The 25751-nt window shown below is 44.3% G+C and overlaps 1 protein-coding gene across 1 annotated transcript in view; it reads left to right on the top strand.

Annotated features, from left to right (window-relative positions):
* Positions 1-717: 717 nt before the first annotated feature.
* RELL1 (RELT like 1) overlaps positions 718-25751 on the top strand; it is a 78116-nt gene continuing 53082 nt past the window's right edge. The window contains exon 1 of the mRNA XM_033213951.1: positions 718-922. Within this exon, the coding sequence (XP_033069842.1) occupies positions 835-922 (88 nt within the window). The 5' untranslated portion in view covers positions 718-834. The remainder of the gene's footprint in view (positions 923-25751) is intronic.

Raw genomic sequence — 25751 nt, 5'->3', positions numbered from 1 at the left:
GAGGGGAATTCCAGCTGGATAGACATGTCAACAGTGAGAAAAGACTGGGCTCTCTCCAGTGCTGGCCGCTTCTGGCTATCCAGTGCTTCTTGGGGCGAGCTCCGTCTTTCTCTTCCCATGCCCGCCTAGTCTCAGCTCTGGAGAAAGGTTGCAACCAGGCGACCCTTCCCCAGCCCTGGGCTCCCGCATGATCACAGCCGGGCTTGGAAAGGAAGCAGGCGTAGCAAGTAGAAGCAGGGCCGGGCCACGGTGGGCGGGGCACTAGGGCGGGGCTATAGCCTAACTGCACCGCCCGGGCTGCGGCTAGGTTTGGGAAGGAAGCAGGAGTGGTAGGGAGAGGAGGGGTCAGGCTGAGCTGTGGGCGGGGAGATGGGCGGGGCCATGGATGGAACACGTGCCTTCTTAGGTGGAGTCCGGGGCGCGGCAAGGAGAGGCGGGGCCAAGTCGAGGTGGGTGGAGAAACGGGGCGTGTTCATGGCCTAGCTGCGCCGCAGAGGCTGCCGCCTGGTTTGGAAAGGAAGCGGGATTGGCAGGGAGAGGCGGGATCAGGCTGAGGTGGGCGGGGAGTCGGGGGCGGAGCCATGAGTGGGCCTCGTGCAGTCTTAGGTGGAGCCCCGGGCGCGCGGGAAGAGGCGGGACCGAGCAGAGGCGGGTGTGGTGTAGGGGGGGCGGGCCCATGGTGGGCGGGGCCTGGGCGGGGCCATGGCGGGGCGGGGTTCTCCGCTCCTTGGGGCCGAGCTCAGCCACTCGATCAGCCCGCCGGCTCCGGAGCGGCTCTGCCTTCCCGAGCGCGGGACGCGGCGCTCTGGGGGAGGAGGGCGAAGCGACGCGGCGATGGCTCCCCGGGCACTCCCGGGGTCCGCTGTCCTAGCCGCTGCTGTCTTCGTGGGAGGCGCCGTGGGTTCGCCGCTGGTGGCTCCGGGTGAGTGTCCGGTAGGAGCCGGGGCGCCGGGTGCTGAGCCGGGTCCCGGGAGCGCGGAAGGAAGCGAGGGGGTCGGGAAGGCAGCCCTGCGGCGCTCCGAGGAGCCCGCTTTTTAGCACAGCCTCGGGATCCTGGCTGTCCCGGGGCGGTCCGGGCAGGGCGCGGTGCGTGGCAACGGCTCTGGTCCCTCCCCTCCCGCCGGCCCCGCTCCCGCCTTCCCTCCCCGGGGCCTCCTCCGGGGGTCTGTGTCCCCCAGCCCTGAGCTGTGCGGGGCGTAGGGACCAGGGTTTCTTCGGGGGCGCTTCCTCCACGGCCGCGCGCCTCAGAACCCCGCGGACCCCTTTCCCACCGCCCTTGTCCTCAAAGGCGCCGCGAGCGGAAGATCGTGACACAGAGCACCGGGTGCGCGGTCGGCGCCTCCTTCTCCCTTTTAAATACCTTAAAATATCCTAAAACCTAGAGGACTTGAATCTCTTTCCAAGTTTCCATTTAATTTGGTGGTTGATGGATTCTTATAACAGGTCAAGGAGTTCACATTTCTTCCCACATATCCTGTAGAAATCAGGCTCGAAAAAAGGGAAGGCGCGTTGGTAAACTTAAATATTTTTCTTCTTTGTGTTGATTCCTGTCGTCACAAAAGGAACCTTGTGTGGTCAGGGCAGGAAGCCACCAGCAGAGATGCTAAAGTGTCACCAACGATGAAGCAGTTTTTAATTGAAATCAATCTTAAGAGGAGGTATAAGTTTTATGGAAGTCCTATGTCATATCCTTGCTTTTATAATTGCAGACACTAGGGATTCCTTACCACCGCTTCCCCTCTTAATTGCCACCTAACAGCCTCAGTTAAAAAAAAACAAAAAAATCCGCATACCTGCTTGGCCATTTGGGGTTACTACAGATTGGAGTCTGACGTCAGCAAGCTCCTCCAAGCTTGATTTCAGGGGTGGCTCCTCTTCAGGTCCAAATAATAAGCAACTGGAAGCCTTTCAACAGTGACTGTCTCCTCCGTAAACATCCATAAACTCTTCCTCCTGAGAACATTTCGGTCGCTTAAAACTTTTACACTGACTTAGCAGTTTGGCCTTCACTTTTTCATAGAAACCAGAGCAGGTTTGGAAGGGACCGAGATAGGTAGTATTGTCTCCTGAGTATTTTTAGCAGGCCCGTATTTCCATTAGCCATCCACCTGGGGAAATGGCAGCTAGTGACATGTGTTATTGGATGGGACAATTTTTTTTCTTTTTCTTTTTTTGATATAGGGTCTCACTCTGTCACCCAGGCTGGAGTGCAGTGGCACCATGTCGGCTCACTGCAACCTCCAGTTCTCTGGTTCAAGGGATTCTCCTGCCTAAGCCTCCTGAGCAGCTGGGATTACAGGCATGTGCCACCATGCCCGGCTATATTTTCGTATTTTTAGTAGAGACGTGTTTTGCCATATTGGCCAGGCTGGTCTTGAACTCCTGCCCTCAAGTGATCCTCCTGCCTCGGCCTCCCAAAGTGCTGGGATTACAGGCATGAGCCACTATGCCCTGCTGGTTCATTTTGATTTTCATCCTGCATTTCATTGCTGAGACACATAGGTGCATAATCAGGTTCCACTTGGATGTGAGGTTGGAGACATTCCTTAGAGGGTTGGAGTCAGTTGCTCCAGAATTTGGGGAAGAGTTTAATCTGGGAGTAAAATTATAAAAACATCAGCACATGATGCATGTAATTAGCCATCATCAGCAGGAGAAATCCATCCCTAGAGTGGGTGTGTGTTTTGTTTGACCTCTGAGCAACACCCAGGTCTCAGGACTGGAATGTTACTGATGAAAGCTCTCATCTAATTGCATGACAGCCTTTGTTTATTTTTTCTTTTTGAGAAAAGAAGAAACAGGTGTCTAAAAAGGAAAGGATACAGAGCACAAATTTGCCAGTATCTTGAGGCCTGTGTAAAGAGAAAATGCTCTGACCAGCCAACATCTGATCCCCTTGGAACCGAAGATGGTGTTAATGTTTGTACGTTAAGCATAGGGAAGTAGAGGGAAAGAAATGGGAAATACTGTTGACTGCCAGCTGTGTGCCAGGCTTTGGGTTGAGTATTTGTATGCATTTTTATTTTTATTTATTTTTTTCTTTTTGAGATGGAGTCTCCCTCTGTCACCCAGGCTGGAGTGCAGTGGTGTGATCTTGGCTCACTGCAAGCTCCGCCTCCTGGGTTGGTTCATGTCATTCTCCTGCTTCAGCCTCCCAAGTAGCTGGGACTATAGGCGCCTGCCACCATGCCTGGCTAATTTTTTTCTATTTTCACTAGACATGGGATTTCACCGTGTTAGCCAGGATGGTCTCAATCTCCTGACCTCGTGATCCACCTCGGCCTCTCAAATGCAAATGCTGGGGTTACAGGTGTGAGCCACCGTGCCCGGCTGCATTTTTATTTATTTGTTTGTTTTTATTTTTAAATTTTTTTTTTGAGACAGAGTCTTGCTCTGTTTACCAGGCTGAGGTGCAGTGGTGTGATCTCGGCTCACTGCAACCTCTGCCTTCCGGGCTCAAGCAATTCTTCTGCCTTAGCCTCCCAAGTAGCTGGGATTATAGGTGCCCGCCACCATGCCTGGCTAATTTTTGTATTTTTTAGTAGAATTGGGGCTTCACCATGTTGGCTATGCTGATCTCTAACTCCTGACCTCGAGTGATCTGCCCTCCTCGACCTCCCAAAGTGCAGGGATTACAGGTGTGAGCCACTGAGCACAGCCTTCATATGCATTTTTAAACTCTTCGCTCATAACTGGATGAAGTACTTACTTCCAGTAAGGCAACTGAGGCAAGAGAGGTTAAACAACTGGCTGAACATCACATAGGGACTGTGCCAGTCAGCAGTCAGAGAAGCAGAACCACTGGGAGGTGTCTGTGTATGTGTGTACCTTTATATGTATCTTTATCTGGGATAACCCAGCCTGCTTGATTCCAAAGTTCATTCCCTTTCCACTGTACCCCACTGCTCTGCAGAGAAAAATAGAATATGAGTCAACCTCTGCAGTCTTGCTGAGATTCTAAGATAGTTTAGAACATCATAAAATTGTAAGCATGTGGTTATCGCAAGTTGTTAAGCAGAGAAAAGAAGGGCAGATAGCTTCACGGTGGGTAGTGGCAGTGCCTTTTTCACTTCCTTCCTAGTAGAAGAATCTCATTAAACTTGTCTCTTAGCAGCAGCATTCGAAACTACATACCACAAGCACCCAAAGGGATGATTTTCCACATCTTGGCTTATTTATGTCCTTAAGTTCTCTGGTTACTCAACCTTCAGGCTTATTAGTTTCTCTCTCATACAGTGGGCATAGCCCTGGAGTAAGGAGTGGGTGGAAGAGGTCCTGGGGCTGATAAGAGGAGAAATGCATTGTCCTTGGGCTGTGGGCTTCCCTCCAGCATTCTGACTCCCTTTTAGTTGCTAAAGATAAGCTTTATTAAATTCTGGGTTCTCCCTTAGCCAGGTAGCTGCAAAGCTGTACTACATCCACTTAATATACAGTGTTTGGAAAGTTTTGAAAAAGCATACCTTGGAGCTTCGGATTCCACATCTACATTTAATTTAAAAAGGAAACAAAAAATGTGAGAAGACTCTGTCAATTCCCTGCCCCTATCCCCTCTAAAAAAAGAAATGAAATTTTGGAAGTTTGAATAGTTGAATTTGAATGTAAGAGACCAAAGCCCCAAGTGAACAAACAACAAATTTTATTGTTTCTTTAAAAATAACTCTTTGGCCCTAATGTTGAAGTGTAATGACTTATTGAAACAATAGAGAAATGATTTGAAGCTGACAAAAAGAATAAATTAAATTGATTGGTATAAACTATTAGGTTGAGTGGTTCCTAATAATTTAGGACACTTCAGTGGTTGTAAAGATTTGGTGTGCTGCTGAAAGCAGATATATTAATAATTATTAGAACTAATATAATTATTATATTAATAGCATTAATATATTAATCTGGTGTGGCTTATAAAAACTAAAATCAGAATTTGGTGTTAGTACACTGTAGACACTTTACTCTTTTGGGAAAAAGGAATTCAATTTTTATTATTACCTGTTTTGTGGCAGGCGGTAGTCTAAATGCCTAGATCATTTCATTCTTACAATGAATTTCCTGTCAGTTATATACGTAATTTTATTCCTGTGTTTGTAGATGAGGAAATTGAGCCTCAGAGAAGTTGAAAAAGTCACTCGTGTAGGCTGGATTTTGGCATGGAGTCCATTGAGTCATCTGTTTGATTTTGAAGTCCATGCTTATTATTACTAAACTATTTTTTTGCGGAAGAAAATTCTTTTTTTTTTTTTTTTTGAGACGGAGTCTCGCTCTGTCGCCCAGACTGGAGTGCAGTGGCCGGATCTCGACTCACTGCAGGCTCCGCCTCCCGGGTTTACGCCATTCTCCTGCCTCAGCCTCCCGAGTAGCTGGGACTACAGGCACCCGCCACCTCGCCCGGCTAGTTTTTGTATTTTTAGTAGAGACTGGGTTTCACCGTGTTAGCCAGGATGGTCTCGATCTCCTGACCTCGGGATCCGCCCGTCTCGGCCTCCCAAAGTGCTGGGATTACAGGCTTGAGCCACCGCGCCCGGCCTTTTTTTTTTTTTTTTTTTTTGAGACGGAGTCTCGCTCTGTCGCCCAGGCTGGAGTGCAGTGGCCGGATCTCAGCTCACTGCAAGCTCCGCCTCCCGGGTTGACGCCATTCTCCTGCCTCAGCCTCCTGAATAGCTGGGACTACAGGCGCCCGCCACCTCGCCCGGCTAGTTTTGTTTTTGTATTTTTAGTAGAGACGGGGTTTCACTGTGTTAGCCAGGATGGTCTCTATCTTCTGACCTCATGACCCGCCCGCCTTGGCCTCCCAAAGTGCTGGGATTACAGGCGTGAGCCAGCGCACCCGGCCCTCTAATTGCATTTTTAACTCCGATAGGTTCATAATGCAATATAACTTTGTATCATGAAGTTTTCAGTTTATGTTACCCAGAAATGTTTCTCTATTTCCCTACACACCCAAAAAAGAGCTGCCTACTGTTCCACTATGTGGATTCACTGTATTTTACTTTACTGTGTACCTATTTGGGAGATTTCAGTTGCTACTTATTTTTAAGTGAGTTTTAAAACTCATTGTTTCAGCGAACGCCTCTGTGCATGAAACTTTGCCCAAATATCAGAGGACTTCCACAGAAAATGGGTTCCTGAATAGGCACTTTGAGGGTCAAAGATGTTCACATTTTTGAAGCAATTGATGACACCATTGTTGATCTGAAGGTCATCCCAGGTTACATTCTCACAGCAATAGCCGAAAAGACTCAATTTTATATTCTTGTTATTTTCCCTGAAAAACATATTCACTAATTTGTTAGGCAAAAATTGGTACCTTGATTGTTTTAATTTGTACATTGTTGGTAACAGGTTTTGTTTTCTTCTAGTTTTTGAGCCATTTGTAAGTGTGTAATCCTTTATGGACAACTCTGAAATGTGAAAAGCTCTGAAAACAAGTTTTTCTTGTAGGCTTTTGATACACTCTGTAGGTCATAAAACTTAACTTGAACTAATGTGAGGTGTTTTTTTTTTTTTGAGATGGAGTCTCTGTCTGTCACCCAGGCTGGAGTGCAGTGGTGCGATCTCGGCTCACTGCAAGCTCTGCCTCGCGGGTTCAAGTGATTCTTTTGCCTCAGCCTCCCGAGTAGCTGGGATTACAGGCATGCACCACCATGCCTGGCTAATTTTTGTACTTTTAGTAGCGATGGGGTTTAACCATGTTGGCCAGGCTGGTCTGAAACTCTTGACCTCATGTGATCCACCTGCCTCGGCCTCCCAAAGTGCTGGGATTACAGGGATGCGCCACCGCACCCAGCCTAATGTGAGGTTCTATAGTATATATTATTCTGTCTTGACTATTTGCATGTTTTGCTGAATAATATTAATTTGATTTGAGTGTTACAGGATGTGTGCTAAATGCATTGCATTACCTTCCTAAAATCACAAGATCTGAACTTCGAAGCACATCTGACCTCCAAGTTTTCAGATAAAGATTATGGTCCTGCGTTTTCTCTTCTGTGACTCATCTGTTTGTGTCTGTTGGGAAATAAATATATAAAGCTGCTCAAAGGAGCAAAATTTCCAATGGAGAAAATAAGTCCTTAAATGAGTGGCACTTCAGAAAAAGAAGTACAATTTTGGTATTCTAGTGTGAAATCTGAGAAAATAAGGATACCTGAAAAAACTAAGGTTTTGTTTATTCCAAGTGACTTTATGAATGGGTGCCAATTAGAATGGAAACTCGTTGGCTAGATGGAGAGTTTGGGCCAATTTCTCCTCTGCTTGCTTCTGCCAGTTACTAACACATTTCTCTTTGTAAGAGAAACTGAATCTGCCCAAGGGACTTTCTGGAGGATGGATGGGAAGAGGGGCCAGACATCTTACCTTGAGGATCCTTTTGCCAAACTTGTTGAACTCAGAGGACCTGGTTTTCCATTCCCACCTGCAATACCCCAAGGCCCCTGGCTTCTTTTCTTCACTCGATAGCACTGTCCCAGGATCTCAAACAGAGACAACCCCCGAGCCAGGTGTCTCCCATTTCCCGTGCCAGCTGCCAGCCCTACTTGATCCCCCTCTCCCATTTTGTTTGTGCACTCTTGTGAATAACTGCATTCCAGCCACTAATAAAAGTGCCTGCTGTACAGAGAGAAAAAAATCTTTACTTTCCTTATCTGTATTATAGAGAGAATATGGCTGAGCTGCCTTACGGCATTGTTTTGTCAGTTATATGAGATAAAACTAGTGAGTGCTTGGCACATACATAGTAAGTGATGAAAAAGTGTATTATTATTGCCTACCCTAAACTAAATACTCACCTATCACAGCTAAAGAATGAGACAAAGTTCCTAACCGCTCCAGAATTTTCCTTTTTGGGCCTCTGCCGTTACTGGAGGGGTTTCCTGTCACCTGTTCTTCCTGAGCCCTGGGTGCTGGTGCTGGTTGTGTAAAAGAGGGGGCTTTGAGGAGGGGGTGTTGGGCATTGTCCGAAGGAGTAGGATCCGATGGGCTTGGCAGAGTTCTCTTGGGAGGCAGGGGTTTTGTGGGGCAGAGCCATTAGCCACCAAAACTAAGCAAAGAAGAAAGGAAAGCATTACCTTTATAAGGTGATATAGTCTGTATATTTGTCCCTGCCTAAATTTCATTTCGAATGGTAATCCCCAGTATTGGAGGTGGGGCCTGGTGGAAGGTGATTGGATCATGGGGGTTTATTTCTCATGAATGATTTAGCACCATCATGAGAAGTGCTGTCCTCACAATAGTGAATGAGTTCACAAGAGATCTGTTTGTTTAAAAGTGTGTGGTACCTCCCTGCAACTCTCTCTTGCTCCTGCTTTCACCATGTGATGTGCCTGCTCCTCTGTTGCCTTCTGCCATGATTGGAAGTTTCCTTAGACCTCCCCAGAAGCAGATGCCACTATGCTTCCTATACAGCCTGCAGAGCCGTGAGCCAATTAAACCTCTTTTTTTGAAAAATTAATTACTCAGCCTCAGGTGTTTCTTTTTTGGGGGGACAAGGTCTTGTTCTATCGCTCAGGCTGCTGGAGAGCAATGGTGTGATCTCGGCTCACTGCAACCTCTGCCTCCTGGGTTCAAGCGATTCTCCTGCCTCAGCCTCCTAGGTAGCTGGGATTAGAGGCGCCCGCCACCATGCCCAGCTAATTTTTGTATTTTTAAGTAGAGACTGGGTTTCACCATGTTGGCTAGGCTGGTCTGGAACTCCTGACCTCAGGTGATCCACCTGCCTCGGGCTCCCATAGTGTTGGGATTACAGGCATGAGCCACCGTGCCCAGCCTCAGGTATTTCTTTATAGCAGTGCAAGAATGGCCTAATACATAAGGGTAGAACATGACGTTTTCTTTTGGAAGAACTTTGGAAGATTCACTAATTGGTTTATTCTTAGACAGCTGATCCATAGGTGTAGTCACAAAATTGTGACAGTTTTTCTTCAGTATTTGATGTAATTGTCACACTGACGTGCTTTGTGATTATCCAGGGTCTGACTGCTTATTGTTCATCTTCTCATGGCTCTGTGGTGAGTTTTTCGATGAAGGAGACTCTTAGGATGAGGAAGCAGAGTCCTGTAGTATTAGGGCTGGAAGGGACCTTGACTGTGTCCTCCAAGCTTTTATTTAGCAGATGAGGAAACTGAGTTGGTACAGCCAGGACTTAAGTGGGTGTCTTTCCTCATTCTGGGACTCTTCCCATTCTGTTAGGCTGTCTATGGAAGCGGATCCAGCCTTGCTGCCTATGGCAAATTTCCTTGGTTTATATATGCCCTTGATCCTCATGCTCAGGGGTCTGGTTTCTCAGCTCCTTGGATGTGGGATGAGGAGAACCAGGAAGAACTTTGGCTACCTAACTCATGGGAGTAATTGTGTTATTCTTAGTCATATTTTAGATTCAGAAGGGACCTTGATGGTCATCTTGTAATTAACACCCTGTCTTGGCAGATGGGGAAACTAACCCAAAAAGGTTCAGTGTCCTGTGGGAGTCAGGAGTGGCTGTAGCCCATAGCAGACGAGCAGACCTTTGGGTTTGGTGAGGGAGGAACTATGTGTATGTCTTGTTCACCATTGTAGGCTTGGATCCAAGCACAGGGCCTGAGAATAGAGTAAATATTTAAATATTTGAATGAAGGAAGGAAGCCAAAGCTAGAAAGCAGGTGTTAGGCCTCTTGGTCCAAAGCCTTTTCTTTATAATAAAGTGAAGAGTTACTGTTTTCAATATTCACCCACAAATCTTAGATGTAAGCCTCCCCATAGCCCTTCCCCTGCAGTGGTGAGAGGCTGTTTTGTCTCCCAGCCTCTATGGGCCAGATTGCTCAAAGGCAGAAAAATCTGGTCATGGAGGAAAAATCAATGATAATAACAAACAAGCAATACAACCAAGAATGATAATAACAAACAGTCAACACTACCTTATCAGGTGATAGGGTGTGACATTGGTAGCATTTTCAATGCAAAGATTTTCAAAACCTAAATCTCTTCATGAAACTTTTCTCAAAGACAAACGAAACTCAGTTGTGTTTCTACAACCACTACTTCAAATGCATCTATGAATTGTAGTATCATATTCCTGATGTTATAATACTTTATACCATTCAAAACCAATTATTTCATGGCTGCTTTGATTTGCTTATTTATCCAACAGATATTAACAAAGTGCCTTAGAGTGTGCAAGGCACCGAGAATGAAGTGATGTGAACAAAATAGACTCAGTACCTGCCTTTATGGAGCTAGTAGGTTATCAGGAAGAGAGTTAATTAAACAAGCAAAATGATGTGTCCCTGAGTCCTTGTCAAGGAAAGTATGACACAGGGCCAGAGTACCTAACCTGGGGCTAGGAGTGGGACATGCATGGACAAACTAGACTCCAGTGCAGGTTGGGCATGCTCTCTGGAGGAAATGAAAGTGAAATTTACAACTGCAAAACTGCAGGAGCTGGTCAGGTGGAAAGAACTTGTGGTCACCGAAGAGAGAAGAGGAGGTAAGATCAAGCAAAGCAACAGCAGTGGTTCCCAAACTTGAATGTTCAGAAGTCCAGCTGGAGGGCTGGTTAAAACAGATTCCTGAGCCCCACCCGAGAGTGCTGAGTCCATAGGACTGGGATGGGTCTGGAGACTTTTCCTCTCACGTTTCCAGGTGATGCTGGCTAAGTATCAACTGTGAGCAGGAAAGTAAGAGATAAGAGTAGGTGGAATCCCCTCCCCTCTTCTTGGGGCTATACGTATCCTGTCCTCTGCCCATCCTTCAAGCTGAGATCAAGGATAGGATTTCCAGGAAACATTTCCTAGGTATTCTCACTGCCTTTATTGCCTCCTGTGAATATACTGTCCACAAGTCAGTGGATACATGTTGCATCTTTTCCATGTTGTTTAGCCCTCAGTTACATGCAATTGTTTCCACCATGTTTGTTTTGTCTAGAGCTTCTTGAGGTGGCTGAGCACATGAAATGTGTACAAAACATTTGCCTGATCAAATTTAATTCTTGCAACTGCTATGAGGAGCAGGTTGCATGTTATTCCATGTTCTATGGAGATGTGGAAACGGAGACTTACAGGGAATAACCAGGAAGAAGAGAAGGGGAATTCCTTGCTCAAGTCAGAGGAGGGGAAGTCAATGTGAGGTGTATGTTCATTGTTCTCAAATGCGCTTTGCATTATGTGAAATTGCAGGTATTCTGTGCCCAGCACCACTAGTAGAAGGAAAGTTTTATATTTAATTTGTTTTTGAGCTTTTTCACTATAGGCTCATCTTCTTAAAGAGAAACAAAGGCATCTTATACATTGAATGTAGATTTTGTTTTTAGCAGGAAATGATTATCTTAGGAATTCTACAGACATTGTCTGCTTGCTTTTGGAGTAAATATTTGGAGGGGGTAATTCAATTTACATGTCATTAGGTTTAGAAATGATTTTTATCAAATTTTGGCATGAGGGAGATAGGAAATATCAATTTCAATTTCCTGAAAAGACACACGTTAGACAATTATGCCATTACCAGTCTTTGAGTGGCTGGATGGATTTAGCTGAGTGGTAGAAGACTTACGAAGAGCCTGTACATTACATATTCACAAGACAGGTAGGGTTAAAAACTGACTAAAAAGAATTCCTTTCGATACCAGTAATCTGCCAAGCCTTCCTTCCCCATGCATAGATGTAAACATAATCTGGCTGTCTCAGATTCCTGTAAGAGGTGGAAGTTTGAAGAATTCACTGGGCTTTTCTATCACAGTATAACTTGGGAACACTAATTTTCAAATGTTCTAACCGTTCTTCATAGCTGGAAGTCCCCAACACAATCATGTGAATTATCCAGTTTATAAAAAACAGCAGCCCGGAATTTCCTGGCATTGGTGAAGTGGCAGATGGCTAATGAACAGGCATTCCTTCATTTTTCTTTGCAAGTTCGTGCCATATGCTTGTATGGCCTGAATGCTTTTGCTGCTTCCTCAGTTCTTTCCATCCTCCTTTCCCTCTACTAAAGGCAAAACACAGAACAACCACCAAAAGAAAAAGGGAAGCATTGGACATTGTTTAAAGCTATGTGATAGAGCCGAGAAGCTGGGTTTTGAAGGTGAAACTCATTTCACAGGCATGATTGTCAACTCAGCCCTTTTTAATAGTCATTGCAGATAAAACTTATAGATTATTCTTTACAGTGTGCAGTTAATTTAAAAATGAGGTTTCGCTTACTTGAGATATCGTTAGGTGCTGTGTAGGTATGTAAAATGAATAACAAACTTCGTTTTTGTTCTCCACAAACTTGTGATTGAGAAGGGGGAGATAAGCTATGAATACAAATCATTATAGTATAGTAGAGAATGTGTTTGGTGTAATCAGAGAACTACAGACAAAGTGCTGTGTGGGATCAAAGGGAGGGAGACTTTCTTTCTGATAAGGGGGATGGAAAAGACCTCATTCATGGCCTGAAACTTGGCATTTTCAGTGGACCTTAAAAGGGAGTGTATGGAATGATGTACTGAGCAAAGGAACAGCCTGTGTGCAAAGGCATAGAGGTAGGAATAGAGAAGTTAGTGCAGACTGGGTGTGGCAGAGACTCCTCAGAGGAAGTCACACGAGATGAGGCTGCAGAGGAGAGACTGAGGCTAGGTGACAGAGCTACTGAAACTGCACTTTAATGTGTAGTTGTGGAGGATAGGGGACAAGAAGAGGCCCCCAGGCATTGCCATGTGATAGAAGAGCCCTAGAGGCTGAGCTGAAGGGGACAGGGCCCTGTGCTGTCAGCAGGGCGGTTGAGATAGCTGTTCCCATTTCCTTATCTGCAGAAGTGTAGGTGGTAGGAAGGCAGAGGGCGAGCCATCAAACAAATAATGCAGTCCTTTGTAAGTAACACAAATAGGATCTATGCAGCAGAATAGATTTAATGCAATCCATATGATATGCAGATAGAAACAGTTTTTCAAAGTTTAAGGAGTGCTCAGAAATGAGAATCATGAAATAAGTGCTCAGGTATAGTTTTGGCCTAGCGTCGTGGCTCACACCTGTAATCCCAGCACTTTCGGATGCTGAGGCAGGAGGATCGCTTGAGGCCAGGAGTTCAGGACCAGCTCGAAAACCATAGCAAGATCCTGTCTCTACAAAAATAGAACAAAAATTAGCTGGGCATGGTGGCATGTGCCTTTCATCCCAGCTACTCAGGAGGTTGAGGCAGGAGGATCGCTTAAGCCCAAAGGTTCAAGGCTGCAGTGAGCTGTGATGGTGCCACTGCACTCCAGCCTGGGCTACAGAGTGAGACCCTGTCTCAACGAAAAAAAAAGTATATAGTCTTGATGGCTTGATGGTGTGAAAGCCAAGAAATGTTCATTAATGGTTAAAATTCACTAATTATGTATTTTTCTTAAGTTAGAGTAAACACCTTGAAATTATACACATCAGCTTGTCTGTTGAATTCTTGATTACAGGCACGAGCCACTACACATGGTCCAGACTATTGAATTCTCAACCATTAAACATTTATTTTTTGGAAGTATGTTGGTGTATTTTCATTTTTTGGCCCTCTGGTGGGTCTTGTCCTTGTTTACTTCTCTTTCCCAGGCTGGAGAGCGGTCAGTGTTAAGGCAATCTCTAAATAAACTATGCGTATCAGCACTGGGATGATTTGTAAGTCCTGCTTGGCTAAGGGCTCCATCTCTGTCACTTCTGGTGAGTTTTCTCAGTCTCTTAATTTCTTATGATGTGATGAAATAGATTTTGGGGGAGGAAAACTAACCAGCTTCAAAGTAATTCAGTGTACATCCAATGCCGACATATTATGGAAACAGTAGTTACACAAACTAAGTAGATCTGGTGGATCTTAGTTCCTGGGTGGGTGGGAGGGATAGGGATGGGAGAAGACTTGAAGGAGGGAAAGAGAATTATTTTGCTTGAACCATATGGTAGTTGATCTGCTGCCGCCACAAACTTGTGATTGAGAAGGTTGATCTTTTCCACACTGGTTCAGTGTGTCATCTTGATATATTAATGAGTAAAGACTCTTGACTTTGAGTCAGTGTGGCATAATAAAAATGATATATTTGATCTTGTCCCTGATTCCTGGGACTCCTAAAAATAACCCCTGGGATTTCTTGAGTGATAGGAACATTGTTTGTTACTCATAATGAGCTCCTTTAGACCATACCTGAGTTTGTGCTAATGTGATCCTTGGACTCTTGGTGGGCCCCCAGGTAGCTTCGGGATGGGGGCTAGTTGCCAGGGGAACCAGCCATGTGATTACAGGTTTAGAACTTTCAGCTGCAATCCCTGATCTCTGGGAAGGGAAAGGGGCTGGAGATTGGGTTTACTCAACAACAGCCAACAATTTCATCAGTCAAACCTGTGTAGTAAAAACTTGGTTAAAACTCTGCAGCAAGGAGGCTAGGAGCTTCTGGGTTGGTGACATATGGATGTGTTGGGAGGATGGTGTGCCTGGAGGGGGCTTGGAAGTTCTGTTTTCATGACTGTTCCCCAGCCATACCTTGCCCTATCAATCTCTACCATTTGGCTGTATCTGAGCTGTATGCTTCATAATAAAACTGTATGCTTCATAATAAAAACTTCATAATAAAACATAAAACTTCATAATAAAAATAAAAACATAAATAAAACCTCAAAATAAAACATAAGTGTAGGGATTTTCTGAATTCTGTGAGTCATGTTACCCAAAGGAGTCCCGATCTAGACCCCAAAAGCGGGTTCTTGGACCTTGCGCAAGGAAGGCTTCCGGGCAAGTCCAAAGAGTAAAGTGAAATCAAGGTTATTGGAAAGTAAAGGAATAAAGAATGGCTATTCCACAGGCAGAGCAGCCCCGAGGGCTGCTGGTTGGCTATTTTTATGGTTATTTCTTGATTATGTGCTGAACAAGGGGTGGATTATTCATGAGATTTCCAGGAAAGGGGTGAGCAGTTCTCAGAACTGAGGCTTCCGACTTTTTTTAGACCATATAGGATAACTTCCCAACATTGCCCTGGCGTCTGTAAACTGACTCGTGCTGGTGGGAGTGTTTCTTAGCATGTCAATGTATTATAATTAGCATATAATGAGCAGTGAGGATAACCAGAGATCACTTTCACTGGCATCTTGATTTTGGTGGGTTTTCACTGGCTTCTTTACTGCACCCGTTTTTCAGCAAGGTTTTTGTGACTTGTATCTTATGCTGATCTCCTATCTCATCCTGTGACTTAGAATGCCTGACCTCCTGGAATGCAGCTCAGTAGGTCTCAGCCTCATTTTACCCAGCCCCTATTCAAGATGGAGTCACTCTGGTTCGAATGCCTCTGATAATTCTAGCAAAATGCCAAACTTATTGATGGGGGTCCTGGAAAGCCCCCAATTTGTAGTCCCTAGGCAGAAGTGCAGTTAGCCTGGGGACCCCATTTGCAGCTGGCATCTGAAGTGGGGTTAGTCTTGTGGGACTGAGCGTTTAACCTGTGGAGTCTGCACTAAATGCCAGGTGGTGTCAGAATTTAATTGAGTTGTGGGACACCCAGTTGGTGTTGGAGAACTGGGTTTTGGAAAAATGGAACAGACAAATCTTTCCTATTGGGAAAAACTAACTCATAATATGAAAACATTGTGGCTGGAATAATCTCTCTGAAATTGCATAGTTTACTATTTAGAAGATAAACGCTCAAAAGTGTTTTAAAAATATTTAGTGGGGTGGCCTGGCCCGGTGGCTCACGCCTGTTATCTCAGCACTTCGGGAGGCCAAGGCAGGCGGATCACGAGGTCAGGAGATCGAGACCATCCTGGCCAACATGGTGAAACCCCGTCTCTGCTAAAAAAATAAAAAAAATTAGCTGGTGGCGGGCGCCTGTAGACACAGCTACTTGGGAGGCTGAGGCAGGAGAATTGCTTGAACCTGGGAGGCAGAGTTTGCAGTGGGCAGAGATCATGACACTGCACTCCAGCCTGGGTGACAGAGCGAGACTCCATCTCAAAAAAAAAAAAAAAAAAGATTTAGTGGGAAAGAAAAAAAATTGTCAGGCTGTTTCTTACTATTTATGTGTTTACATGGTGTTTTATAGTGTAATAAAGTAGAAGTTATACGGTTTTCTTTGACTGTTGTTTCCTGTGGTTTTGACCAAATATTTCATAGCACTGTCTCAGCTTTCAGCCAATGGAAACATCTAAAATGTCAATATGATGGACTGTAGGTTTAGTAGTCTCTTTACTAAGGGATTTCCAGTATTCAGGTTTGCTGCTATCTACAATATTAATATTACTCTGACACTACAGAGACAATTTCATATGGTTCAACCTTATAGTAGTGATGGCTCTTTATTGTCTATTACTTACAGTTAAAAAAAAAGAAACCAATTGATTACGATCAGGACATTTTAGAAACTGCAAAAAGTAGAAAAAGAAAAAAATACCCCAGAGTTCCAGCAAGAAAACATAAATGTTAACTATACTTGGGAGGTATTTTTTAACAGGTTTCTTCTTTTCTATGCACACCTCCTCCCATTTTTCAAAAACATTTTGTGATTGAACTGTGAATAATTAAAATAAAAGAAATTGTGGGGAATGCTAAGACACAAAACACTAAAAAGAAAAAAAAATGGTTTATAATCTTACCACTTTGATAACATTTTGATGTCTTTTTTTTTTTTAATAAAAACTGGGACCATTTAAGCTCTAAATACTGCTTTGTATGTGTTTTTCTTTTTTCACTTAACATTTTAAATTCATAATTGAGATCATTTTGGACAAAGTGGGTGATGACAAATCTGATCCCTTCATACAAAGTGTTTCTATTGTTTTAGGAGTCAAAAGGAAGTTTAGGATATCTGAGAAGTAACCAACTGTTTCATCAGTGTTATATGTAGATCAGGATAGCATTTTAATTCAGCAGAATTACTTTTTAGCAATTAGCACTTGATTAAAAAAAAGATAAATTGACTTGGAAAGAATGTAACTTTTAAATGTACCTTTTCTTCCTAGTAACTGACTCACTTGGAAATACCATTCTGTCATTCTAGATTTATTGCTGGGTTAGATGGATGATGATTATCTGAAGGTTTTCTACCTTCTTTAACTCTACTACGTGAACACTGTAGTATCTAGAATAGAGATGAGCTATGGAGAATCCCATTCCATGGAATTTTACTGAATATTGAAACTGTGAGCTGTCACATTTCAGCAGTAATGGAGCAGAATGTGGAGTTCTGGAGCCAGGCTGCCTGGATTAAAGTCACCTTTGATACTTGCTACCTGTGTGACCTGGCATAGGTTACTTAACCTCTCTGTTCTGTAGTTTTACATCTCTAAGTGGGGTTGGAAATAATAGAACCTACCCCATAGAGTTATTGTAAGGATTAAATGAGTTAATATCTGAAAAGTGCTTGAAATTGTAACTGTGTATACACATTATGCATCAATATGTGACTATTATTAATAGTATTTTTTTTCTATGTGTCTCACTGGTTGCTGCTGGTTTTCAGAATTCTTATTTGGTTTTCATGCTAGTGACATTCATTTCTCCTCCTTAACATCGACTTCCCTATGTCTAGGATTTTCCTGATTACTTCTGTTTAGTCGTTACTTCGTTTGCCTTTCCTGAAGTGACCTTTCTTTTCTCTCCCACTGCCTCCTTTACCTTGCCCTTTCTCTAACAGCAGTAGCGGGGACTTTGCACCAGGGGACTTCAGCTGGGACATATCCTTGGAGCTCCACATTCACTCATCCTCCTTTTCCAGTTCCTATGTTCTCAGAAGCCAGCCCACGTGCCTGTCTTGCAGGAACATTGCCCGACCTAACTTGTGACTAATTGGAAAACCCTCCGTTTAGGACTTTTGTAGTTCTCTGTTTAGTCATTATCTGCTTCCTGTTCCTGGAAGGAAGAGAAACACTGGCTTGCATGCGGGGATGTGGGTGTCTGACTGGCCTTGTGGTGCCACCTGAGCAGTGCTGTGTGGTCGCTGCTCACTCACCCCAGGGCTTATCTTTTCTGCACCCCACATTTAACACTGCCCCATGCAGTCCAGCTCATGTGATTCCTCGTCCTTTTCTGGATGTTTTAGTTTATATCCCCAGCTGAACTGTGAGCTTGGTGAGGATAGCAACTGCTTTGTTCATATTACCACAGATAATAATAATCACAGCAATAATGGCTAGCATTTATCGAGTACTTAACTTGGATAAACCCTAGTAATCTCATATAAGGCTGAGAAACTATTATTATTTTATGGATGAGGAAACTGAGGCACAGAGATGCTAATTGACCTTGCCTGGGGCCTCACAGCTAGGAAACAAATTGAACACAGTACAGCCAAGAAAAAAGCCAGTTTCTGCTTTTGCTTCCTTGCTTCCTAGGGAGTAGTCTTACTTCAGAGTTTGGGCCCTGCCTGCAACAGACCTTGGTTCAAATGTTGGCCCAGCCATTCCCTAGATGAGTGACTTCAACTTCAATACTTTGTTCTTGATCGTCTCCATTTCTAAGATGGGTTTAATAATAACACCTATCTCAGAGTTGTGGAGATAAGAAAAGATAATGTAAGTAAAAATTCCAGTAAAGGTTAGTTGCTGTTAGCAGTTGGTGGTGAAGTGGTTGAGCATCCTAGAGGCCCTGGATATGAAACTCATAAACCCCCAACACTCCACTGGGGTATCAGTCACCATCTTCCTCTCTCCCTCTGCCTGTTCGGGAGCTGGGTCAGTCTTCCTTTCTGACACTCTTGCTTCCCTCCAGCCGGCTCAGCACCACCCATTTTTTCCCCATGTGATTAGTTTGTGTCCTATTCTGCAGGGTGGAAATGACTTGGCTGGACTTCTAACCCTGAGAGGTGCCAGTTGTGCCCGAAACCAGGGATCTAGCTCCCCAAGGATTGGTTTCCTGCACCAGCTCTCTGTAAGCTCCAAGGAATTCACTGATGTTCTAAAGGATCACCCCCTTGACCCCAGTTCTTCCCGTTGCTGCTGGAGACAGGCTGAGATGGTGTGTTTCCTCCTATTTGATGGTTTTTTTCTGGCCCTTGCTACTTAGCCTTCCTCCCATAGTTTAAATAATTTCTAACTTAGTTCTTGGTTGCCCTCTTGCAAGGAATGTACATGAACAGATCTATTAGGAATCGCAGCCATTTGGAAATTGGGCAGTAGCCTTTGGTGAGGTTGTGTAAGCTTGGATTTAGCGTCCTCTTATGGATCTGGCAGTTGGGGATGAATTGGAGTCCTGTGAAAATCCATTTGAGAGCTAGCTCCCCATGCTGGGTTTAGGAATGTGCTGCTATTTATAGCCTTTCTTTTGAATCTTTGCAAACTGGAACCTTCTGTTGATTTTGATGAATCCAGGAGCATGGTGGTATATTTACATCCTTCAGAAAGGACTTACCCAACAAGGGTGTGAAGCTGTGGGGTGTATCAGTTGTCCAGCGCTGAAAAGAATCTACTTATTTATGTTTGTAAAAGCTGTGGGCATTTGGCAAATGGGGTGTAAGTACAGTGGACATTCTGTTCTACCAAATAGGGTCTTAACAAAACTGCTTATAAAGTTACAGTGAACTCGGGGGCTTGATTACCCGGCAGCCCTTCTGCAGTGAGAGAATTTGCTTTCACATGTCCGCTGGAGCAGATGTCTCAGGCACTCCTACTGTGTTGCAGGAACTGTGTTAGGGATCAGAGTTACAAACCTTCACTTCCCCACGTCCACTAGGGGAAAGAGGTGTTTGACTTCAGTCAGGGTTTTCCGGCGGGTTCTGCATCCTGTTGGGATTCCTGCCTTTGACTGTGGTATGTCTGAGTGGTGCGCTGTTGTAGTGGGTGGGGAAAATGTCCTCCTAAGCTTTGGTTCTTCTGCTTGGCTCATTTCTCTGCCTCCACCCAGTGATATCATGTAGGCCACTGATTTATTTACAGAATGATCATATTACCAAACTTCTTGGGATTAGGGATTTCAAATAAAAGAATGAACGTGAAAGTGCATTGAAAAGCGTGTTATTTGGGTGAGAACTTTTATATCTTGTACTGTGTGTCCCTATTTCATGTGTATGATTGAAAATTTTCTTTATTCCTTTCCTTTCTTTTTAAATATTTTTTCTGAAAGATTTTTAGGTGCCATGTAATTAACATTGCTGGTACAAATTATGTTTGTGGCAACCATTGAATAATAGTTTTTGAGCAATAATGTGAACACATACATCTGTGAATAAGGTGCTTTTCAATAGCTAGAGAAAGGTTTTTTACCTTTATGATAGGTATAGAGGGAGATGAAGTAGTTTATACATGAGTGATTTTTTTTTTCTTTGAGACGGAGTCTCGCTGTGTCACAGTGGCACGATCTCTGCTCACTGCACGCTCCGTCTCCTGGGTTCAACCCTAGGTTCAAGCAATTCACCTGCCTCAGCCTCCTGAGTAGCTGGGACTACAGGCACGTGCCATCATGCCCAGCTAATTTTTGTATTTTTAGTAGAGATGGGGTTTCACCATGTTGGCCAGGATGGTCTTGATCTCTTGACCTTGTGATCCACCCACCTCGGCCTCCCAAAGTGCTGAGATTACAGGCTTGAGCCACTGTGCCCAGTCAATCTTTTGTTTTTTGCAGTTAAAATTAATATTGGGAAATTTTGTGCTATCAAGATTTTTAAAAAATGAAGTCAGCACAAATTTCATTCACTTACAGCTGACTTCAATCTTTTTTTTTAATGAAGATGATTTTTACACCACAAGAAGGTATGTGCATGTTCCAGTGTTCATCATATACCGTAGTGTCGTTGGAGAGAGGCAGCTTCTTAGTGTTTAAGGGGCTTGGGTGGGTGAATGTTGACCTGTATGCAACCCAGCTGTGTGCTTCATCGGTGATAATTTAACAAAGCCACCTAAAGGCGTGGGTCACTAGGTAAAACCCAAGGCCACCGCCACTTACATACACTGTTAAGCAGCATGGCTGAGAGTGTGGACTCCGGGATTCCGTTGTCTGGGTTGGATCCTGTCCTCCTACACACCGAGGCTTGTTATTGAACATGTGTGCCTCATTTTCCTCGTCTGCGAATGGGGGTAATGAGAGACACTTCCTTACAGATGCTGCGAGGGTGGAATGAGATTGCCCAGGAAGCATCCAGAACAGTGCCTGACACCGCCAACACCCCATGAATGCTGCGGTTGACAATTATTTTAAAGTAGCAACTCATTCTTTATGACGTACCACCTTTCAGAAATAATCTGAAGCAATATTAGATTTCTGAAGCCCTGTTGCTTTAAGGTCGCTTCAAACAAATGGCTTCTAAATAATTCCATTTCTTTCTTGAGTGGACATAATGTGTAATTTTAAAGGTTCGCAAGGGCCGTTAGTCAGAGTCTCTCTCCATTCCTGTTGTGCAGCCACCCAGCCCCTTCCCGGGAGACAGGCAGTGCTATCAGTAAATAAAGACTTTGGAAAAGTCCGCAAATGGACAGCACCAAAAATAGCGAAAGGAGGAGGGACAGCAAAAGAGGGAGGGAGGGGCTGGAGAACAGGAAAAGAAGATGGGGAGAGAGTCCGCAGGGAGCCCTCCCAGTCCTTGAGCCCCATGGGTATTGCTTTTCCTCACACCCCTCTCTGAGGACCCCATTGATGGGTGCCGCCATCAGCAAGGGTCTGTGGGAATCTCCTCAGTCTTCTGTCTTAGAGGCACAGTTGGTGGCTTCCTGGCCTGTGTCTCAAAGCAAATAACTGGAGAGCTGACCTTGTTCCAGTCTGGGGTGAGGCCAGGTCAGATGGGCCTTCTCTTGTATCCTGAATGCAAACCATTGTTTGAGATACTCTGGAAGAGTCCAGAAGTTGAGGTCCTTGGCCTCTCAAGACACTGAGATCCTAGAGTTAATTTCCTCCCAAGATGGAGCTTTGGGTGAGGTGGAAGGTGGGGGAGGATGGGGGGCTGTAGCTGTCATCTGTGTTGGAGTTCTGTGGCTTTAAGAAATAACTTCAAATGGTAAACTTGAGACCGTGTGGAGTAGGCTAGGGACTTTCTCTGACTCTGCCAAGTTATTTTTCTTCCTTCAGTTCAAATTGAAGCCAGGGATGGTAAATATTTAGGTTTCTTCTTCTTCTTTTTTTTTTTTTTTAAGATGTTTCTTTATATTGACATCACTCGAGTTTCAGTCCTTTGTTCTGGTAGCAACCTGGGGTTCAGGAATGCTCTGAGTGCCCCAGCCTTCTGCCTCTCTCGAGTGTCCTGTTCCCTTTTTATCCAGCCAAATTCAGTTATTCTGTTGAGGGTTAGCATAAAGTCCTTTTTCTTTCTGGATCATCTTTCTTACTTCCCTTCTCAACCTATGTGACATTTAAGAAGGAAGCCCCAGCTTAAGGATAGGTTATGCCCCAAATACTACATTTAAGTAATTAGATTGTAGGTTGAAATGCATTTTCCCGTTAAAAATGATAATTATCATTAGTAATGATAATTTTTCAAGGCACCCGTTAGCCAAATGCATCTGAAAATGTTTTTATAGCTAGGCATTGCTGACTTCTGCGCGTTTTATTGGGGAAGTTGTCTGGGCTTCCATCTGTTCCCAGAGTGGTCTTTGTAACCTAGAATCAGACTCCAGTGCTCATGTCTCATGGTAGCATTTCAGGAATTTTAACAAAATACAGGTAATTGAGGGACTGTATGCAGCTGGGGTTGGGTGGGATTTTGTTTCATGGGTGGCTGGACTTTGGCAGGTGGGTGTCATCTGGGAGACCCATCCCTGCCCAGTCACAGCTGCCTTTTTGGGGAAAGGTGGCGCTGTAGCAGCTGTTTGTCTAGGAATTGATTGGAAACTGGTAGCTGCTTCAAGTTTCACTACAGAGTTCAGCACTTATTTGTATACTAACAACAGTGTTCTCCAATTCCGTTTAAGCCCATTTGTTCTCTCTACAACATATTCTTGAGCTTGGGCACATGCTGTGTCTTTATGATTGCTACTGTGGGTAGATGGTGTTAGAGACTCTGACTTTAGTTATTTCTGTAACCAAATAGGAATAATTTGGGGATGATTTTATTTTGTAGAACTCGCTTTGGATTCTCTTCTTTTATTATTGTGGGCAGTTATTTAAACTGTATTTAAAGAATTAACTTGGCTGGGTGTGGTGGCTCATGCCTATAATCCTAGCACTTTGAAAGGCCAAGGAGGGTGGATTGCCTGAGCTCAGGAATTCGAGACCAGCCTGGGCAACATGGTGAAACTCTGTCTCTGCTAATATACAAAAAATTAGCCTGGCCTCGCGGTGGGCGCCTGTAATCCCAGCTACTCGGGAGGCTGAGGCAGGAGAATTGCTTGAACCTGGGAGGCAGAGGTTGCAGTGAGCTGAGATCCTGCTACTGCACTCCAGCTTGGGTGACAGAGTGACTTTGTCTCAAAAAACAAACAGAATTAACTTAAAAGAGGTTGTTTTGCACTAGTAGTAAGCTGCTAGCTACTGACTAGATAATAGGTCCTAGCTCTACCAAAGTAGGACTGAGAGGCAGTAGGTGGAGTAGTTACAGATTCTGTCCTGAAACAGGATTTTTGTCCCAGGCTCTTACCAGTTTTTAACTATGTGACCTTGAGCAAGTGCAGTACCCTCAGCAATCTCCTTACTCTTAGTGTTGTGACAGTCGGAAACCCTTGGGGCTGGTAGTCTAAACTCTAAATGATGTGACTCCCTCGGAGGGGTCTAATCAAATCCATTAATGTTTATGCAGCAAACTAAGGGGAATGGAGATTGTAAATAGCCTCACATCAGGTCAGTGCAGTGTTTGCTACCAGATGAGTTTGTCAGATTTGATGTTGCTGTGAAAAGGGTTATGAAACAATTGGATTTGAGAGCTGTTGGGATTTGGCCTTGTGGACATGGAGGATGGACTTGTGTCTTCATCTCCAGCAGTGTCAGCCTAGAGTGAATTGTGGATGAGGCTGCAGGAGGTTGGGCAATAGTGCAATTCTGAGAACCATGAAGAGCATCACCTCCTGCTTGTAATTTTTCAGATGAGGAAACTGAGGCCCAGAGAGGTGAAGTGACTTGTTCAGTATCACAGAGGTAGCTGGTGGCAATGGTGAATGAAGAAAAACGCCTTTAGAGAAATGAACATTTAGACATTTAGCCATCTTGGTAATCTACACCAAAAAATAGGCCCTTCTCAGATACTGTGATTTGAATGTTTGCTTAAAAAAAAAAAAAGGGTGTGTGTGTGTGTGTGTGCTTAAAAGCTATATTCCAGCTAACCTTGATGTGGGTTACCCACTTATCAACCAACTCCCTTTCCCATCAAGAGTTTGTTGGTTCGGTTTGCTAGGAAACCCTAGCTTCTGAGAATGTGCACCCTTTCCTGGTAAGGAGAGGAAGAATTGTTATCTGAACCATTCTTGATCTTGATCTTGGTCGGCACAAAGCTGCTTGGGAGAGGTTACAATGGCTGCCTTGTCTGGAGTCTCTGGTTGGATTTGAGAGCTGTTTGGATTTGGCCTTGTGGACATGGAGGATGGACTTGTGTCTTCATCTCCAGCAGTGTCAGCCCTGAGTGCATTGTGAATGAGGCTGCAGAAGGTTGGGGAACAGTGGAATTCTGAGAAGCACGAAGGACATCAGCTCCTGCTTGTAATTTTTCCGATGAGGAAACTGAGGTCCAGGGAGGTGAAGTGAGTTGTTCAGTATCATAGAGGGAGCTGGTGGCAATGGTGAATGAAGAAAAACCCCTTTTGAGAAATGAACATTTAGACATTTAGCCATCTTGATAATCTAGACCAAAAAATGTTAGCAACCCTCAAGCTATGCCCACTGGGTGTGAGGAATGCCATTTCCCCGCCGTTCTGTCTCAGCTCCTCTGACCACTGGGGTCAGTTAGAAATGCAAGTGTTACTTGGAAACAAGCTAGAAAATTGCTTTTGACTTTTTAGGTTGACTTCCAGCCATGCTTCATGTCTCCTCCTCAGTTCCCTGTTGTAATCTCAACAGGATCTTGGCAAAACACGCATACCTAGTGGGTCCTCAGAATACAGCAAACTTACCAAAGTGCACTGGGCCCAGGAAAAACCCAAAGGCTAAGCACTGGCCTTTGTGTTGTACATTTTTTATTTGTGGTGCTGTGGAAGAGAATCACACTTGTCAGCTAGAACCAAGCTCTGCCTGTTTCAGTGGCTCTTGCTGTGTGCAGAAGATTCTCAAAATGAAGTGGTGGGCTTGTTTTTGGAGAGGCAGCAAGGCTGTAGGGATCTCAGGTTAGGACCTGCGTAAGGTGAGCTGTGATTTGGGAGTTAGGAGGGTGATTGATTGATGATAAGGGAAAATAGTAGAGTTTTTCAGTTGTTCATCTGGTAAAACTGCTTTAGAGCCTGGTGGGAGCATTTTCAAAACATATCCTGCTTCTTGCTGTGCTCATTGGAATCCATAGTTTTGAAGTTAGAGGAGGCTTTATTCTAAACCAAGTTGTGAAGTAGGAGAGAATAGGCCATCATTTAGCATTTTAACAGAAAAGTGGCTAAATGATGAAATATTATTGAAAGAAAAATAATGAAAATGTACTTTAGGCATTGGTAGATGGACAGCACTCTCTCCGAAGTCGTGTTTTAAGTATGCAGACACTGAGAGTAAGAGAAAGCGTGTTTGAGCACGCAGGATCCACACTGCCTGGTTTGAATCCAGGCACTGCCACTTGGTAGCCATGTGACCTTGACCTTGGGAATATTGCCTGACCTTTCTGTGCTTCTGTTTCCCCATCTGTAATGTGAGGATAACACTGGTAACCATTTTATAGGTTTACTGTGAAGATTCAATGCTTAGCTTAATGTTGGCTCATAAATGCTCCACAGTTGTGGTGGTGGCTGTTGTTAGTATTGATAGTGCTGTAATAAACT

This window comes from Trachypithecus francoisi, unplaced genomic scaffold (genome assembly GCF_009764315.1).
Source record: "Trachypithecus francoisi isolate TF-2019V2 unplaced genomic scaffold, Tfra_2.0 Lachesis_group1, whole genome shotgun sequence".
In the NCBI taxonomy this organism is placed as follows: domain Eukaryota; kingdom Metazoa; phylum Chordata; class Mammalia; order Primates; family Cercopithecidae; genus Trachypithecus; species Trachypithecus francoisi.
The sequence above is the reverse complement of the archived record's forward strand: the minus strand, read 5'-3'. Positions and strand labels throughout refer to the sequence as shown.